Here is a 20,109-nt window from a genome sequence, read left to right as displayed (position 1 = left end):
TCAAAATCTAAATTGTTGGCCTTGGTTTCCTGGTCCATCAACAACAATTTGTAGTATTTCTTGCTAACAGTTACCTTCTTGCTTCATGAATCGTTCCAGCCGGTGCACCACGACTGGTATATCAAAGGTCGTGATATGTGCTATGCTGTCTGTGGGACGGTGCATATAAAAGATCTCTTGCTGCTAATGTCAAAATGTATAGTGGATTTTCTCTCTTAAAACTTAAACTGTCAAAATTACTAAATGTTTGACATGCAATAGCCGATGATTAATAAATCAATGTACTCTAGTGGTGTCGTTAAACAAAACAAACGTTTGCTTCATGTAGGTATAAATTTCATCACTTATGTGTAATGGATCTGCCACTGAATTAACCAGTGTTTTTGCCAGAATTTTTTTTATCGGTATAGCGCTAAGGAATTGAATGCAACCAGTGAACAGGGAGTATGGAGAGTCTTCTCAAGAAAGAAAATGGATTAACTTTAGGGTTAGGGCTAAGAAAATCATACAGTAATGATAAGAGTAATTAATTTTGTCAAAAAGTTAACTTAAAAAAATTAAATCTGCAAAAATATTTGGGTATGGCGCCCTACCCGTTTTCGCCTCTAGCAGAAACCCTGATTAACTCTGTGCATACTATGTAATGTTTAAGTCGGGTCGGTCGGTACCATCTGGGGGAGGGGCGGTGAATGCTCATGGTAATTTTGGTCAAGGCCTACATCCCTAGGGTTGAAAATGTATGATGGCATTGTAGAACTGACACCTTTCTGTGTGTATCTACCCGTTTTGTGACTCTGCCTCTATTTCTACGTCAGTTATATTTTTTACAGAATTTGCTAAAGGGTGACTATATTAAAAGCATTGTAAAATATTTGTCAGGGCATTTAAGAGTACAAATCATGGAGAATGGGGAGTTAATGGATTGGAGAATTCAGATATGTTAACAATATTGAAATCCTTCGAGGATTATGGTCTCATATAACAAGTTTTCTGCAACGTTACAAACTACAATCCACACAGTTTTATTTTTCAGTAGAAATGTAACATAAAGTTTAGGCTCAGCACCTAAAATATTCTCTTAAAAGGTTCTCATTACAACAGAAGCTCATTTGGACAACCAGTTATTATTTACATCATGTAAATATAATTTGTTTGTAACCCGTTGTTAATAGGGTCCTTATTTACAACGTCGTAGATACTTTTTATATATATACATCATGATAGTGTTATTAAATGCGATATTTAATTGTGCATACACACTTGAATTATTCAACTATACCCTTTATAATTCCTCAAGGATGTACGTGTGCACTAAATCGTGTAGTGAGGGTGGTCTAGGCTTTGGTGAGTTTTAGAGGGGTGGGGGATTATGCTCCGCCAAAAAATACATTTAAAAAAGATAAATTATCCATGGAGTAGGGAAGGGGTGGGATCGACCCCATGCCACCGCCTCTTCGCACGTACTGTTATTTGTTAATTTTGTATATATGTAAGGTGAGACATTAATAAATTATCTGTCTGTATGTCTGTCGGTCGGTCTGTCTATGATCCATTCTACCTAACTGTGTTCGTCTCTTCAGGAAAAAGGGAGACGTTGCCAAACTGTTGCTGGATAAAGGCGCCAAAGCCAACGTGTCCAACAACCACGGCCGAACCCCACTTCACTTCGCTGCCTACGACAACATCCCCGGCGTGATGAAACAGCTCATACAACAGGGGTGTCCCGTCAACGCACAGGTAAGGTATTTACGCTTTAATGGCAGGGCCGTTTGACTGAATACCTACTGAAGGCAATGTAGCAATTAATGACCATCGGACTTAAGACTGGTAACTAATAAGTTTCGCAGCACACGCGTCATATTCCCTCGACCTAGTCGCACGAAGGGGTCTGTACTGCAAGGAGTGAAATGTTAGGGGGGTCAAGTCATGAAAATACATTGAAAAAAGGAAATTCGCTTATAGCAGGGGGTTAGGGTGGTTGGGGTGGGGAGTCGGGAACGCACTAGTTGCTGACATCTTCTGACGCCTATGGGTTGTCGAGTTATAAAGGCATGATTATTATATGTATATTAAAACACTTTTAAATAATTTAACTCGAAATAAAATACACTATTAAAGTCACAGACACTAGTTTCAACCCGAGAATTGCATTTCTTTGTATTAAAAACACCAGGATGACCAGAAAAACTTTGGATATATGAAAATGGGTAAAGCTAAACTATAAAATCTAAGTAATGTCTGACTTCAATGATCGAGAACGGCTCTACTGGTGATAAATACGTTCTTAGTGTTTTAAAAACTAGGGTATGTCAGTTTAAAAGCCCAAACCTCAGTGTTAGACCATACAAAAAGGCCATAACAGAGAGAAACGTTTGTTTTGTTTAACGACACCACTAGAACACATTGGTTATTAATCATCGGCTATTGGATGTCAAACATTTGATTATTGTGACATATAGTCTTAGAAATGAAACCCGCTTCATTTTTCATTAGTAACAAGGGATCTTTTATATGCACCATCAAACAGACAGGATAACACATACCACAGCCGTTGATATATTAGTCGTGGTGCACTGGCTGGAATGAGAAATAACCCGATGGGCCAACCGGTGGGAATCGATCCCAAACCGACCGCGCATCAAGTGAGCGCTTTACCACCGGACTAAGTCCAGCCACATAACAGTGAGAAGCTAAAGTCTGAGATGTTTAAACAGGGAAATGCCATCTAAAAATAACTAGAGTTTATCTCGATAACCATTACTTCTCACACGAAGGTGCGTTTTGGGGTATTGCAAAAACCTGGATGACTAGAACCACTTCAGGTGTATAAAAATTAATATTCTAAATGATAAAATGTGAGTACTTCTAAGTTAAATTATCAAAAACGACTTTAATAGTAAAAATAAAATACGTCGTAGTGTTTAAAAACTAGGGTCTGTCCCTTTAACTCCACTTCACTATCTACTTCTCTTTTTTCATTGCAAACAAAATCATGAGCAACAGAGCCAGGTTCTTTGTAACTCGTTACATGTACAACCGATAAATGCACAACTGCTTTTATATGGACAAAATACCTTAAGTGATCTCGGTAATAACAAATATTTATTTGTGTCCAAACACGTCGTTTTGATTGAAAACAGTATAATGGTTTGACTGCACGTGTACATATTTGCTTGTTTTCGTGTACCTCTGATTTCTTTCAAAATCCTGCTGTATATAATACCCTATTTTCCTCAATTTGATTGTTACTGAAATACATTTTACATGTATATACATGTATAATATACTATTCCAAAAAAGTAGGGGATATCCTATAAGAATGAGTCATCAATAGGAAAGTTTTAATGTTTTAATGCGGTAAACCATGTAAACATAATAAGGTGTCATCCGATGATGCATTACAATGTTCGGTAGATTTCAGAGGACCAGGGATTTCACGTGATGAAGGCAAAAGCACATCTACTGTCAAACACCAAATTTACCATGAAATGAAAATGCAGTCAGTATTGTGTAAATCCCCCTCTGTTTGCGAGACAGGCACGAATTTCGACGTGGCATACTCCTTATCAATAATCCAAAGTCGGCTTGGTTCAGGTTATTCCACTCATCCTGCAGATGCAGATTGGCAAGTGGCCGGCGGCTGTTGACGTTGACGTAAGCGTCTACCAAGCATGTCCCAGACATGCTCAATATGGGAAAGGTGAGGACTGAGTGCTGGCCATGGTAAAGTGGTGATGTTTTGTGCCTGGAGGTAGTTGGTAACAATTCTGGCTCTGTGTGCCCTGGCGTTGTCATCTTGAAAGCGAAAACGACGGCCATGGCGACGTGCAAATTTCACAACGTGTGCTGCTAAGATGTCGTCACGGTAGTACAGACGAGTGAGACGTCCATTGACAATGTGCAAAGCTGTTCGTCCTGTAACTGTGATGCCACCCCAAACCATAACTGACCCACCTCCAAAACGGTCATGCTGTCTAACGTTCACATCATGGAATCGTTCATGACGTCGACGCCACACTCTGCTGCGTCTGTCATGGAAGTCCAGTGTGAACTTGGATTCATCAGAAAACATGACATTACTCCATCGCCGATTGTCCCAGCGCTGGTGCTCCTGACACCAACGACGTCTTTCAGTAATGTGATGGTCGGTCAAACGTGGAATGACACGAGGGCGCCGTGCATGCAAATGTCACCTGTGTAGCCGATTTCTAGTCGTCTGACCACTCACTCTCACCTGTAGCTGTGTGAAGCTGGTCTCTGATCTGAGTGGCACTTTGAGCACGGTTTCTTAAGGCTGACGTACGGATGAAACGATCCTGTTGAGCTGTTGTCGCCGTTGGTCGACCTGAGCGACGTCTGTCGTCCACATTATGTGTCTGACGGTATCGTGCCCATAATCTGCTTATCACCGATTGTGACACGTTCAACGTTCGGGCCACAGCGGCCTGTCTCGTGCCAATCTGTAACACGCCAACGGCAGGTGAACGCTCGTCATGTGACAGTCGACGCATGTCAGAAATGTGTAATTTTATACAAAACAATACAATCTAAAGTTTGAGTCCAAAAGAGTATCGATGAAATGACTAGGAATTACCTGTTCGCTTTAATGCATATCTCGCAGTGAACCCCTATGACGTTCATATGGACCACGTGCAAAACGCCTGCACGTGATTGTTGTGTTTTTGCGTTTTTTTATGACAGGTATAGAATAGTCTAACATGGTTCATACTTCTTTTCAGCTTATGCAATCGCATTCTCCAGAATTATAAACGCGAAATGGAATATCCCCTACTTTTTTTTGGATAGTATATATTACTATTAAGTATCATATTATAATTATGTAATTGTCGCCATTATATTATATTGTGTATATAGGAGAGGGCTAAGTAAGTTGTCAAACTTTGTTGCTTAAAGTTTGTTTGTTTTGTTTAACGACACCACTGGAGCACGGCTACTGGATGTCAAACATTTGGTTAATTCTGACACGCTGTCATCACAGAAAACTTGCTACATTTTTCCTAATGCAGCAAGGGATCTTTTATACCCACTTTCCCACAGACAGAAAAGCACATACCACGGCCTTTGTCCAGTTGTGGTGCACTGGCTGGAATGAGGGGAAAAAAAACCTCAGTCAGTTGAATGGATACTCAGAGGTGCTTCGATCCTGCGACACAATCATCTCAAACGAGCACATAGCCGACTGAGCTAAATCACGCGCCCTTGCTGCTTTTGTGGGGCGAGACGTAGCCCAGTGATAAAGCGTTCGCCTGATTAGCGGTTGGTCTAGGATCGATCCCCGTCGGTGGGCCCATTATTTATTGTTACAGCCAGTGCACCACGACTGGTATATCAAAGGCCGTGGTATGTGCTATTCTGTCTGTGGGATGGTGCATATAAAAGATCCCTTGCTGCTAATCGAAAAGAGTAGCCCATTGTCACGGGGATCCTACAATACCCGTAACTGAATAAAACACGATTATCCAAATATCTCTCCTAACTGTATATCTATTTGATCTCTCTGTATCGGGCAGTCTAATACCCGAGTGGCTCGGCTCTAGGTATAATCAGAAATAAGATCTTATATAAATATATATATATATATATATATATATATATATATATATATATATATATATATATATAGCACGTTTAGTTCACTAGAAAACACAATACACTTTGGAATCTGTATTAACACTACGCTGACAAATTAACAACAACAATATAATAACAACCCAGAGCTAATCACTTAATTAGTTAATCACTAGGTGTCTAGTTTACACAATATTCTAATCACTTCACCGTGACACAACACACACACGTGTGATAATTGAGAAACGCTTCCAGGGGATTACAACTCTATTCCTAACTGGTTAATTTTTAATTAACCCTTAACTACTCATTCAGTAACCTTGTAATACAGAATTAATACTGGTACATATCACAATAAAGACAATAACCTACAGTTTACATAGGTCCTCTAGGACGACCGGCTAAGCTTTATCTTACCAAATACTCGTATAAAAATATTAGAACAGTGAAGCCTACAATTTACTTCGTCGGATTACCGGAGATACTGTCTAAAGAATATTGGTACAATACAGTATTAAAATATTTAAAGTCACATCAATCACATCAAGGTTATACAACAGAGCAGAAAAATATATTTACCAGTCCAGTCGGACTACGTTCCCCGGGAGCCTTCCAATGTTTCTCCCCGATATATCTAAAATCCTATCTATTTATTCAAAAATCTCAGAGACAGCGAATATCGCCTGGGGGCACAACGCGGTACCTCACCTATCATGTGATAGTTCCACAACTCCCAGAGACGGTATATTTCCTTAGCTGGCCAGACTTACTGTCGCCAGTTCGCTAGAATTACCCCGGTCGTAAACCGCACTACCGGAGTTATTACGTAACTACTGGCCACATTGCCTCCACAACTGGTCTAAGTGCATATTGGGACGCAGCTCTACCACGTCGCGCGGGGGTATTACGTAACCAAGCTGCACACGGCCCTCTAAAACAATTAACATCGCCACAGGCGAAAAGATAAGAGCATGTTCCGTCACACCCATAAAGTGGCGACAGCGGGTTTCCTCTCTCAATATCTGTGTGGTCCTTAACCATATGTCTAAAGCCATATAACCGTAAATAAAATGTGTTGAGTGCGTCGTTAAATAAAACATTTCCTTCCTTCTGTGTAGACTTTTTTTCATTTCAGAGTAAAGGTGAAGAAACGATCCGCCTCTCATCGTAAATAAAATGTGTTGAGTGCGTCGTTAAATAAAACATTTTTTTCTTATTTTTTTTTAACCTTTAAATAAAATACACTATTATCTCCCCTTCATCGGCAGGATGATACCGGGGATACAGCTCTGCATGACGCCATTCAGAAGGGTCACAACGATTGTGTGGACATTATGTGCCGGGCAGCCGAACTTGACCTCACTGTCAGCAACAAGAAAGGTTTCAACCCTCTTATGCTTGCCGCTCTTCGCGATAATTCATAGTGAGTTATTAATAAATATATTTTTAATGCATTCGGATGTTTCCGGATTCTTTTACGATTGTAACCGAGAATTAATTATAGGCAGTGATGGTCCTATGCGTCATAGCAGTTAAGTTTGTTTTAAAGCTACAGTGTTGAAATTTAATATACTCTTCAAAAAAGTAGGGGAACTCTAATAAGAATTATAATTGTCAAAAATTGTAAGGTATATTAGCTGTGGGGAATGGTTATATGATAATAGTGAATTAATTGGGCAAACATTACAACCGGTAGTTCAGTATTACAGTAGTTTTATGACCACCAAAGATCTTGAAGGACGATTGGGGTCAGAAGTGAAATTTGAAAGTTGACGGGTTTTTTTTTGTATCAGTAAATCGAAATTCAAACAATAAAAATGACTAACAACAAATCAATAACAACTGTATGATCAACAGAATGAAAAAGATTGACAGAAATAATGTTCCACAGTGATTAATGGACCTTCCTGGAAATTGTCAAAATCGAGAATGACACCCCACGCACGTGTACGGGGCAACTGCGTGGTGCATGTGCAAACTATGGAATGTGTTTCGGTGTGTTGATAAACAGACCTGAACGTTCTTTACTAGGATGTTTGTGGTCTAATAGTTGATATTAATATTTCAGACTCCCCTACTTTTTTGAAGAGTATAATTTAACATATTTATTAGTTTTGTTAATTAAATTATGTTTTAAAATTGTATTTTTATTGATAAACTTCAAAACACATATTACAAAACGTTTATACAAATACAATGTACAAAACAAAGTAATATACGTACATGTATACAGTTATTTTGTTTCTACATTAGTAAACATTTTTAATGTTTTTATTATTAAATATATTTGTATTTATAATTAGTTGTTAGTGTTCAGCTGATGTACAGTACTAGGGGATTTTGTTTTTGTGGATGGGGATGGACTAACCCCAACCCCTATGCATACGTCATTTGATGTGCATTGATTATTATCGACTCCACCCCTATATGTACAGTTAAAGGTTGTTGTGTTTAACGACAACACTAGAGCACATTGATTTATTAATCATCAGCTATTGGATGTCAAACTTTTGATAATTTTGACATACAGTCTTAGAGAGGAAACCCGCTACATATTTCTATTAGTATCAAGTGATCTTTCATATGCACCATCTCATAGACAGGACTGCACATACCACGGTCTCTGATATACCAGTCGTGGTGCACTGGCTGGAACGAGAAAGAGCCCAATGGGCCCACCGACGAGGATCGATCACAGACCGATCACACATGAAGTGAGCGCTTTACCACTGGGCTACATCAATCCCCACGCCCTTATATGTACAGATTCATTGTATTTCCCCGTACCAACCAGTGTTTCACGGCTGGTATATCAAAGGCCGTAGTGTGTACCCCTATATTTGACGCATGTGCAGGGGGGTGGCGGAGGGGTGTTAAAGCAATATTTGTTAACATATAATTTCCAGGAGAGCATGGCTCGACCTCACTTACCCCCCCCCCCCCCCCCCTCCCAGCACAATGTCCTACACACGTGCCTGAAAATGGCACATTGTCGTAAAGGTATGCGGCAGGCTTAAGTGTAATGAAGGTAATTTTGTTTTGACAGTGCTGTTGAAAGAATTCTTCAAAAGGATAAGTCGACGGCGAACTCTCAGAAAAACGAAGATAAATACGCGCCTCTTCACATCGCCGCTGTCAATAATCACGTGAAGTGCGCCCGACTCCTTATTGACAAGGTCAGTGAGTGCAGTCTTATTTTGTCGTCTGATAAAAATTATTATTATATGTAATTTGTATTTTATGGTCTTGTAAAACTGTGAATATATGTATTGAAAAGTATTAGTTATTAGGCTACTACCATTATTTATTTATTATTATTATTATTATTACTACAAATAATAATAATAATAATAATAATAATAATAATAATAATTAATAATAATTTATTTATTTATTTATTTATTTATTTATTTATTAATATTAATCGATTGGTTGAATTATTGATTGATGATTGAGTGAATAAGTGAGCGAGTAAGTAAGTGATTGATGATGATGATGATGATGATAATGATAATAATAATAATAATAATAATAATAATAATAATAATTATTATTATTATTATTATTATTGTTGTTTATTTATTTACTTATTTATTACCATCAGATCACTTACTTTATGTTGTATTTTATTTTTATTATTTTTATTATTAATATTATTATTATTATTTTTTTTTTTTATTATTATTATTATTAATATTATTATTTTGTTATTGTTGTTATTATTGTTATATTTGCTATTATTACTATTATTGTTATTGTTGTTATTATTATATTTGTTATTATTATATTTGTTATTATTATATTTATTATTATTATTATTATTATTATTATTACGCAGGGAAACGCAGTGCTGGACATAACGGATAATGATGGAGTAACACCATTACACCTGGCCTGTCACGAAGCTTACTACGACACTGTGGAGCTGTTGATGGACAACGGTACAGTGAGATCCCTCAAAACCGAACCCTCTGTAAACTGGAATGCCCTCAAAACCGAACCCTCTGTAAACTGGAATGCCCTCAAAACCGAACCCTCTGAAACTGGAATGCCCTCAAAACCGAACCCTCTGTAAACTGGAATGCCCTCAAAACCGAACCCTCTGAAACTGGAATGCCCTCAAAACCGAACCCTCTGTAAACTGGAATGCCCTCAAAACCGAACCCTCTGTAAACTGGAATGCCCTCAAAACCGAACCCTCTGAAACGGGAATGCCCTCAAAACCGAACCCTCTGAAACTGGAATGCCCTCAAAACCGAACCCTCTGAAACTGGAATGCCCTCAAAACCGAACCCTCTGAAACTGGAATGCCCTCAAAACGGGACGTTTTCCTCAGTAAAGATGATTACCTCTTATAAATGTCCGGTTTAGAGGTCTTTGACTATACCAGTAAAAAAACCCACCTCATTAACATTCAACACCAGTATTGTATGTATATACTGAGCTGTGAAAGAAACATGAATATTAATTTAGTTCTATTCAATTCTTTTAAAAGTATTAAAGGGACATTCCTCAGTTTGCTGCACTTTTTAAAATGTTATTGACTAACAGAGACCTTTTAACGATTGTAATTACATATCAAATATATTTTTCTGCATAAAATATTAGTGGCTGTATATTAAACGTGTTTCTGATCGTTCTAATATTTGTACTAGGTTAAATTTCATCTTATTTTCAACAATATTGTTTTTTTCGTACATACAAAATTATTTGTAGACAAAATCCAGTTTGGGCTTCTTACAAATATTAAGACGACCAGAAACACATTGAATATACAGACGCTGATATTCTAAACAAGAAAATATATTTCATATGTAAGTTTAATCGTAGAAATATTTTATTAGTCGGAAACATCTTACAATGCAGCAAACTCAGGAATGTCCCTTTAAAATATTCGTCTTTCTTTTATTTGTTCTGTAAATATCAAACTCAATGTTGAATGGATTGAGCCAAAAGGCTCAATATATCAGTGATTCGAGATAAACGTAGTAGTATGTGAAAACTATGCTACAGACAATTCCTCGACCTCGACATACCAAGGTAGAAATAACGACGTTACTATATGACGCGTGAATGAATTACATTCAAGTTTATAGACATGTTCAAATTACGTTTTTCGATTTGTCTACATTAAATAATAACTCCTTACTACATGATTAGTTGTAGCATACTTCTTAGGACAATTAAATAATATTACCAAAAACATTGTTTTCACAAATACTAAATTCGAATGTGAAGTCAAGACTTATGCTAGTGGTAGGTGCTGAGATGGTCTGTCTCTAACAGTCGAACTCATCTCTCTCCGCCTCTCTCAAGCTCTGTGTCTGTCTTTCTATTTGTCTTTCTGTCTGTCTGTCTCTCTGTGTGTGTGTGTGTGTGTGTGTCTCTCTCTCTCTCTCTCTCTCTCTCTCTCTCTCTCTCTCTCTCTCTCTCTCTCTCTCTCTCTCTCTCTCTCTCTCTCTCTCTCTCTCTCTCTCTCTCTCTCTCTCTCTCTATCTCTTTCTCTCTCATATTATCTCTATCACTACTTTAATATGTATCTGAACTGGATGTATCGTGTATGCAAAAAATTTAAAATAATATCAAGAATGTTCATTCTGTTTCAGGAGCAAGAACTGATTTAAAAGACAAGAATGGCAACACCCCTCTCCATCTTGCTGTAGCGATCACAAAGGGCAGTACTGCTAACTTGGTAAGGGGTGTAACATAAAATAATCGCACATTAGGGGCAGGCATGTGTTATTGACCGTGTGTAGGCCTACCCATTTTACCTACAACACTTAACCTTCATATGATTACCATTATTATTACTATTGTTGTCTTCTTCTTGTTGTACCGGCTTCGGTGGCGTCGTGGTTAGGCCATCGGTCTACAGGCTGGTAGGTCCTGGGTTCGGATCCCAGTCGAGGCATGGGATTTTTAATCCAGATACCGACTCCAAACCCTGAGTGAGTGCTCCGCAAGGCTCAATGGGTAGGTGCACCAGACCAGTGATCCATAACTGGTTCAACAAAGGCCATAGTTTGTGCTATCCTGCCTGTGGAAAGCGCAAATAAAAGATCCTTTGCTGCCTGCCATAAAAGAATAGCCTATGTGGCGACAGCGGGTTTCCTCTAAAACAAAAAGGTGTCAGAATGACCATATGTTTGACGTCCAATAGCCGATGATAAAATCAAAAATCAATGTGCTCTAGTGGCGTCGTTAAATAAAACAAACTTTTGTTGTTGTTGTTGTTGTTATTTTTCGCATCCTCCTCCTCCTAGTTCTTACTGCATTTTTTGTTGTTATTCGCATCGTCATTGCCGTCATAATTATTATCATCATCATTAATAATCATCATAATAATAATTATTATTATCTGCACCATCGCTATTATTATTGTCAACATCATCATCATCATCACCATCATCATAATCACCATCATCATAATCACCATCACTACCATCATCATAATCACCATCACATCATCAGCATCACCATCCTCATAATCATCATCATCATCACATCATCATCATCATAATCACCATCACATCATCATCACCATCACATCATCACCATCACCATCACATCATCATCACCATCATAATCGCCATCATCGTCATCATCACCACCATCATCATCATAATCACCATCACATAATCATAATCATCACCATCACATCATCATCACCATAATCACCATCACATCACATCACATCATCATCATCATAATCACCATCACATCATCATTATTATTATTATCATTAGTAAGTTAAATTTGTTTTATTTAACGACACCACTAGAGCACATTGATTTATTAATCATCGGCCATTGGATGTCAAACATTTGGAGAGGAAACCCACTACATTTTCCCATTAGTAGTAAGGGATCTTTTACATGTATATGCACCACCCCATAGACAGGATAGCACATACCACAGCTTTTGATATACCAGTCATGGTTCACTGGCTGGAACGAGAAATATCCCAATGGGTCCACCGACCAGGGTTGATCCCAGACAGACCGCATATCAGGCAAGCATTTTACCACTGGGCTACATCCCGCTCCCTCTTAACATTTAAATGATGTTGATGATTACCATTGTTATTACTATTATTGTTGCTGTTGTTGTTGCTCTTCTTTTTATCCTTGACCTTCGCCTCCTCCACTTTCTTCTTTTTGCATTTGTTGTTGTTGGTATTATTATCACCGTAATCGTCTATATTATCATCATCGTCATCGTTGTCATGATGATGATGATGATGATGATGACGACGATGATGATGATGACGATGATAATGATTATAATAATAATAATAATAATTATTATTATTATTTTATTATTATTATTATTATTATTATTATTATTATTATTATTAATTATTTCAGCTGGCTGCTCTGCTTGGTCAGAATTCGAATGATGACGACGAGACTCGAGTGAGGATCGCTTGCCTCCTCCTGAAGAAAGGGGCCGCTCATGACGCTAAAAACAGACGAGGGAAGACTCCACTCGAAATAGCTAAAAATGACAGAATTCGCCGCGGTGTTGAGCTCTACATTAAGTCAAAGTAAGCGAGCCTAGCGAGGCATTACAAGTTATGCCCTGTTCAAATAACCAAAATTTATAAAGGGGTAAAGGCTGCAGTTGCCCCGCCCCCCCCCCCCCCCCCCCTGCCAGATTGGCACCCCAGACTAAGGACTTCCTTTATATAAAAAATGTAATAATTATAAAATTAGTTAATGTTTTTATTGGTCATGTAATTTAATTTCTGTGTTGAGGGCCCCTCGAATCTGAAGTGCTCCGGGAACCCAAGGTCTAAATCCGGCCTTGAGTAAATATATATATTACCCACGTGAGGAAAACTATTTGCTAAGCGTTTACATGACTACTGTATAAAAGGAAGATGACCGGAGTATAGTCTCATTTCAACCATTATAGAAATATTTGCTCAGGTAAGCAAGTTTTACTGTGCGTACACATGGCCAACAATGTGAAATACTCAAACAATACTTTTATTTGTATGCAAATGTTAATTTGCATGTGGACTCCACTAAGTGCAAATTATTCAAAATTACACGTGAGTTTATTTACTCATGTATGCAAATTTACATATATGTAAACAAATACTCTTGTATGAAAATGTTAGTTGTCAGTGGGGGAAAAAAGGGTGTAGTGGCCTTACACCTACCCATCAAGGGGCGAGACGTAGCCCAGTGGTAAAGCGCTCGCGTGATGCGCGGTCCATGTGGGATCCCCGTCAGTGGGACCATTGGGCTATTTCTCGCTCCAGCCAGTGCACCACGACTGGTACATCAAAGGCCGTGGTATGTGCTATTCTGTCAATGGGATGCTACATATAAAAGATCCCTTGCTGCCAATCGAAAAGAGTAGCCCATGAAGTGGCGACAGCGGGTTTCCTCCTTCAATATCTGTGTGGTCCTTAACCATATATCTGACGCCATATAACCATAAATAAAATGTGTTGAGTGCGTCGTTAAATAAAACATTTCCTTTCTTTCTTTCCTACCAATCGAGTCTGTTAAATCGGTCGTAGAAGTCATTTATGACGAACATCGAGTTGTAAGAGCGCTCAGACTAGCATCTAGACAGTCGTAAAAGTCGTGAGAGCAGAAAGTTGGTCAACCTTGTCGTGGCAGTTGGTAGTCTGAGATTGCATAACAGTCACGAATATAATACTCTGGGGTTTTTTCAAATCGACAAAAACAATTTTAAAATAAATTTAAACGTATGTTCCAACTAACACTTTTTCTACGGCGCTTGCAGTTAATATGCGTCGCAGAGAAATCAGTTTCAGGTTAACTTACATGTCACAGAGAAATCAGTTTCAGGTTAACTTACACATCACAGAGCAATCAGTTTCTGGTTAACTTACACATCACAGAGTAATCAGTTTCAGGTTAACTTACACGTCACAGAGCAATCAGTTTCTGGTTAACTTACACGTCACAGAGAAATCAGTTTCAGGTTAACTTACATGTCACAGAGCAATCAGTTTCTGGTTGACTTACACGTCGCAGAGAAATCAGTTTCAGGTTAACTTATACGTCACAGAGTAATCAGTTTCAGGTTAACTTACACGTCACAGAGCAATCAGTTTCTGGTTAACTTACACGTCACAGAGAAATCAGTTTCAGGTTAACTTACACGTCACAGAGCAATCAGTTTCTGGTTGACTTACACGTCGCAGAGAAATCAGTTTCAGGTTAACTTATACGTCACAGAGAAATCAGTTTCTGGTTAACTTACACATCACAGAGCAATCAGTTTCTGGTTAACTTACACATCACAGAGTAATCAGTTTCAGGTTAACTTACACGACACAGAGCAATTAGTTTCTGGTTAACTTACACGTCATAGAGAAATCAGTTTCAGGTTAACTTACACGTCACAGAGTAATCAGTTTTGGTTGAGCTATTTTTATTTGTAAGGCCGGCTGATCAACGTGGAGCAACATACTGCTAGACTGAAACTGATTTTCAACGTATGTCGTTAAACATCCATTCGTTTATTACAAAACAAGGCTGTTTAACAAAATTGAATTTTACACTTTTTGCACTTTCCTCTTCCTCCCCTGCGCGTGCTGTAACCTCACCGTGGTGCAGGGGTGTAACATTTTCTTCGAGAATGGCCAATACAGCACAAAATTTAAGTTTTGAGTAAAATTCAGTTTCCGTAAAATTCTGTGATATTTGTGTTTTTGCACAGTTCTTTACACTGTTTTTGTTTAAACCTTGAATTTTTATATTGATGTTGATCATCACTTTATTTATTTGCATTACCATAGTTTGACACCCAATAGCCGATGTATTTTTCGTGCTGGGGTGTCGTTAAACATTCATTCATTCATTCATTCATTCATTCATTCATTCATTCATTCATTCCTCTTCCTCTTCATGTTGTTGGTTTTAAGATTCAGCATCCACAATATAGAATCTGAACAACTAAACCGTTATCCACGATCAAAACTGTGTATCTGCACAATGCAGAGTCGAATGAGGATTTGTCAAAATAAGGATTGAGTCCCCGAAACTCCATCTAGCGCCTTGGTGCTCTCTAGGAGAACTGCCACTCCCGAGGAGACCCTTTACTGGGTAATACATCATTTCGACCACCACAAAGAGGACTGCCACTCCCGAAGAGATCCTTTACTGGATACATCATTTTGACCATCACAAAGAGGACTGCCACTCACAAGAGATACTTTACTGGCTAGTACATCATTTTTGGCACTACAAAGAGGATTGCCACTCCCGAGGAAATACTTTTCTGGCTAATGCATCCTTTTGGCCACCACAAAGAGGACTGCCACTCCCAGGAAGATAATAAATCCTTTCTGCACCGTACATATTTTTGGCCACTACAAAGAGGATTGCCACTCCCGAGGAAATACTTTTCTGGCTAATGCATCCTTTTGGCCACCACAAAGAGGACTGCCACTCCCAGGAAGATAATAAATCCTTTCTGCACCGCTTAAAAAACCCCTGAAAACACGTCAATTAAAAAAATATTAAGGGAGCATACCCCCGTCCCCGCAAAAAGATATCGGTCCCTATACGATCTTGGCTCATTTGCCTTAGGCAAACTCTAAATACACTTATTAGAATTTTGTGACCAAATAATTTAATTTACTAGTAGAAATATTTTGTTAGAAAATCTTTTGTGGATCACGGACAGAAATGGCCTTTTCAGCTGAGGCAAACCTTTTTCAAAGCTTTATTCCAGGCAGATGTTGGCAACATATCTGCTGTTTCTGACATATTAGGTATTAGACTTAAATGTATAAGTCGATATCATACAAGACAATCGGATTTACCAAAGGCTGTTGCTTATGACTCTATGGAAAATTCTGGGCGGGCCGTGGCCCAGTGGTAAAGCGCTCGCTTGATGCGCGGTTGGTCTTGGATCGATCCCCGTCGGTGGGCCCTTTGGGCTATTTCTCGTTCCAGCCAGTGCTCCAAGACTGGTATATCAAAGGCCGTGATATGAATGAATGAATGAATGTTTAACGACATCCCAGCACGAAAAATACATCGGCTATTGGGTGTCAAACTATGGTAAATGCAAAAACAATGTGATGATCACCATCAATATAAAAATTCAACAGTTAAATTAAAACACAGTGTAAAGAACTATGCAAAAATACAAAGGCCGTGATATGTGCTATCCTATATGTGAGATGGGGTATTTCCTCTCTGAGACTTAAAAATTAACAAATGTTTGACATCCAATAGCCAATGATTAATAAATCAATATGCTCTGGAGGTGTCGTTAAACAAAACAAACAAAAACAAAAAGCAACATATTTGCTGAACATGGCCCGTGCTTATAAAACGTAGTCTAGACTTTAATAATTAAAGTCCAGACTTTAACGTAATGCTATTTGAATGGCGTTGCCATGACGTTAAAGTCTGGACTTTATTAAAGGTTTATACGAGATGATCGAATAACCAAAGACTTTTGCTGTTGCTTGTTAAAACCCTACATGCATTTTGCAAGAATATACTATGGAAAATTATCTTCATTGCAGCACTGGAGTGTCATCATCATCATCATCATCATCGCCGTCATCACCATTGGCTGAAGCGTCAGACTTGCTAGGGGCGTTGAATCTGAAGCTGCCGTGTGCCAAGTGTCTGTCCACGATCTCGGACATCACGGTGAAGCCGTGTGGACACAAGGTCCTGTGCCGGGAATGCTGCCTCAAGGTGGAGCGGTGTCCAATCTGTGAAACCTTCATCGAGCGGCGAATAGCAGGTTAGACATATGCCAGGCGGGGGTGGGGTGAGGGAGCACTACACCGTCGAGCGAAGTTTATGGGGGGGGGGGGGTGCCAAGTCGTGCTTCCCCTGAAAATATATTGAAAAATAATTGCTTGACCTGAGGGTGGTGGTGGTGGTGTTGGTGGTGGGGTCGACAGGCATCATAACAGGGCGTTGACGGTGGTAAAAACTAAATGTAACTACCAGTCTGTGTTTCTTCTAGTTACGGTTCAGGACCCATATTCACAAAACATCTTAAGTCTAGTTTTACACGTAAACGTAAATCTACGACTGAAGAGCTATTCACGAAACAACGAAAACGTAAGTTACGTGTAAAGTTGGATGTAAATATACGAGTGCCTCCGGTTACAACTAACGCTGCACGTAAGTCGTGTACACATAATAAATCAAGCACGATATTTACTATTATTTGCGGAAACTGGCAGCATTTCCAATAATTGAAGCAGTTCGCGGTGGCGAAAGCCCACGGATTGAACTTTTTTTTTTCGTGATCGAACGGATGTTCTCGACTCGGCCACATTTCTCCTGAGTTATCTTTTCCTTTTTAAGAATGTCCTAAAGTTCGTACGAAAACACGGATCCTCACCAATACCAAATTGCCATGGTTCGCCATTCGCGATGTTATTGTTAGTAAACGACAAACGAAATTGCGTTTTGCGCATTTGTTATTTACCCGGTAGCCATCGTTTCTAATGTTTTTGTTTTTTTAATGTCTCCCGTGAGAGAGTTAAATCGTAAATGTACGTCAAACTAAGTTACGTTTACGTTTACGACCGTCTTTGAGAATAAGGTGCTTCTTACACGTAAAAATAAATCTACGGCAGACGTAAGTGCTAGTCGTAAACGTAACTTTTCACCTTTTCGTGAATATGGGTCCTGGCCTTCCACTTTACAAGCGAACTGGTTGTGTTTCAATCAAAAACACACACTTTAAAAAAATGTGTATATTTTTTTAATCCCACTGACCCCTTTCCTTTCTCTCCTTTGACTTCCATCTCACTTCTTCTCGATCTGTCAACTCCTCCTATCTTTAAACTTATTTCACTGTTCACTTCCACATCCCAGTCCTTGTCTCTCCAACCGCGACATGTGCTTGTCTCTTGTGGCTGTGTCACACACATGTCATTTCCCATCAGCTTTTAACTGTGGGCTTAGTCTGACCACTTTCGAGGGTGTCCAGTAGCTACTGCTGTCATTGTTAAAAGTCGAGGCAACACCCACAACAAATAATAACTATATTTAAAAAATAAAAAACATAACAAAGAAATTAAATTTTTATTTAATGTTTTCTTTTGGTTATATTTTCAGCTTCCAAAGAAGAACTGGAACAGCCATGTAAAGTCCAGTAAAAAAAAAAAGAAAAAAAAGAAGAGAAAAATACAGGGCACACGGAAATGCAGGTTGCCTTGCACTAAATCTTGGACTTCAGTGTCAAAGGTCGCAATGCGTTGTTCAAATATTTACTGTGAAAACAATTGCATCTCCTATTGGTGGAAACACATGACAATGTTTATTTATGCGCATTGTATTAACTGTCATCTAGCGTGCCCTCCCTGTTATTTGTTTTGGAATACTCTCATAATATACCATGCGAACCTTTTACCTACCAGCCTTATGTCCGATGGCTTAACCACGACATCACCGAGGCCGGAATTGAAATTGATATCCGCGTATCTCAGTGTTTTTCATTATAAAAAGCGGGTCTGTTTTAAACGGGAAAAATGTACTGTAGTGTTAGTGCTTTGCTCAAATAAAGCCATCATAGAATAAGACGACGATACTAGTATAATCAGGCGCATGTGCAGGAATGTATACAGGGTGGTGTGGGGGTGAAGAGTCTAGCGGGCGAAGGTTATAGGGGATCGAGCTGGGATTCCCCAGAAAATATATTGATTTTTTTTAGAGCAGCTCCCCCTCCCCCCCCCCCCCCACCCGGAAATACGTCTCATAATCTTTACTATACATGTATTACACTTTTATAGACCTGTGGTATTCTGTTTTGTCAGTGGCGGATCCAGACAATCAATTTAGGGTGGGGGACAGTGACATGAGGTGAAATTCCATGGGAACTTTGTGGGAGGTTTGGAGAGGGATCGTAAAAAAAAAATGAAAATTAATATATAATAAAATTATAACTATCGCAAAATTTAGAGGGGCGGGCCCCTGCCCCCCCCCCCCCCCCCCGATCCGCCTCTGTTTGTGTATAACATACTTTTGGTTTTCATACAACAGATGATGTATTTATAATGTATAGGTAGCCGTGCACTAAGTAGTATCTGAGTGGGTCAAAGTTCGAGGTGCGCCCCACTTTTCATCCCACAGTTGGGGCTGCCAGTCCTGCCATTGGTGATAAACGTGAGTGGTTGTTGTGATATTTAATGTTGTTTCATCTGGCTAGTAAATTCATTTAATTTAATTTAAACTACGACTGCGCTTGAAAAGTGCGCGGGGTCCTACTAAAAATATCATTACAATGTTTTGTGCGGAACTAGGTTAGTCATAGACGCTACCCGTTATGTCTGAAATGAGCAGCTTGACCACCCCCGTCCACCCCCCCCCCCCCCCCCCCCCGTAGATCCACCTCTGTTTGTGTATAACATACATTTGATTTTTATACAACAGATAATGTATTTATAATGTATAGGTAGCCGTGCACTAAGTAGTATCTGAGTGGGTCGTTATGTCTGAAATGAGCAGCTTGACCACCAATTTTAACTTTAAGGGTGAGGGGTGGTAGTAT

General features: G+C 39.0%; 1 protein-coding gene across 1 annotated transcript in view; it reads left to right on the top strand.

Moving 5' to 3' along the window:
- The window catches only part of LOC121389806 (E3 ubiquitin-protein ligase MIB2-like), a 35,324-nt gene extending 16,016 nt beyond the window's left edge, over positions 1-19,308 (top strand). The window contains exons 10-17 of the mRNA XM_041521456.1: positions 1,581-1,737; positions 6,858-7,012; positions 8,636-8,765; positions 9,428-9,530; positions 11,196-11,281; positions 12,957-13,135; positions 17,117-17,343; positions 18,678-19,308. Coding sequence (XP_041377390.1) covers positions 1,581-1,737; positions 6,858-7,012; positions 8,636-8,765; positions 9,428-9,530; positions 11,196-11,281; positions 12,957-13,135; positions 17,117-17,343; positions 18,678-18,718 — 1,078 coding nt within the window. The 3' untranslated portion in view covers positions 18,719-19,308. The remainder of the gene's footprint in view (positions 1-1,580; positions 1,738-6,857; positions 7,013-8,635; positions 8,766-9,427; positions 9,531-11,195; positions 11,282-12,956; positions 13,136-17,116; positions 17,344-18,677) is intronic.
- Positions 19,309-20,109: the final 801 nt, after the last annotated feature.

This window comes from Gigantopelta aegis, chromosome 15, assembly GCF_016097555.1.
Source record: "Gigantopelta aegis isolate Gae_Host chromosome 15, Gae_host_genome, whole genome shotgun sequence".
In the NCBI taxonomy this organism is placed as follows: Eukaryota; Metazoa; Mollusca; class Gastropoda; order Neomphalida; family Peltospiridae; genus Gigantopelta; species Gigantopelta aegis.
The sequence above is the reverse complement of the archived record's forward strand: the minus strand, read 5'-3'. Positions and strand labels throughout refer to the sequence as shown.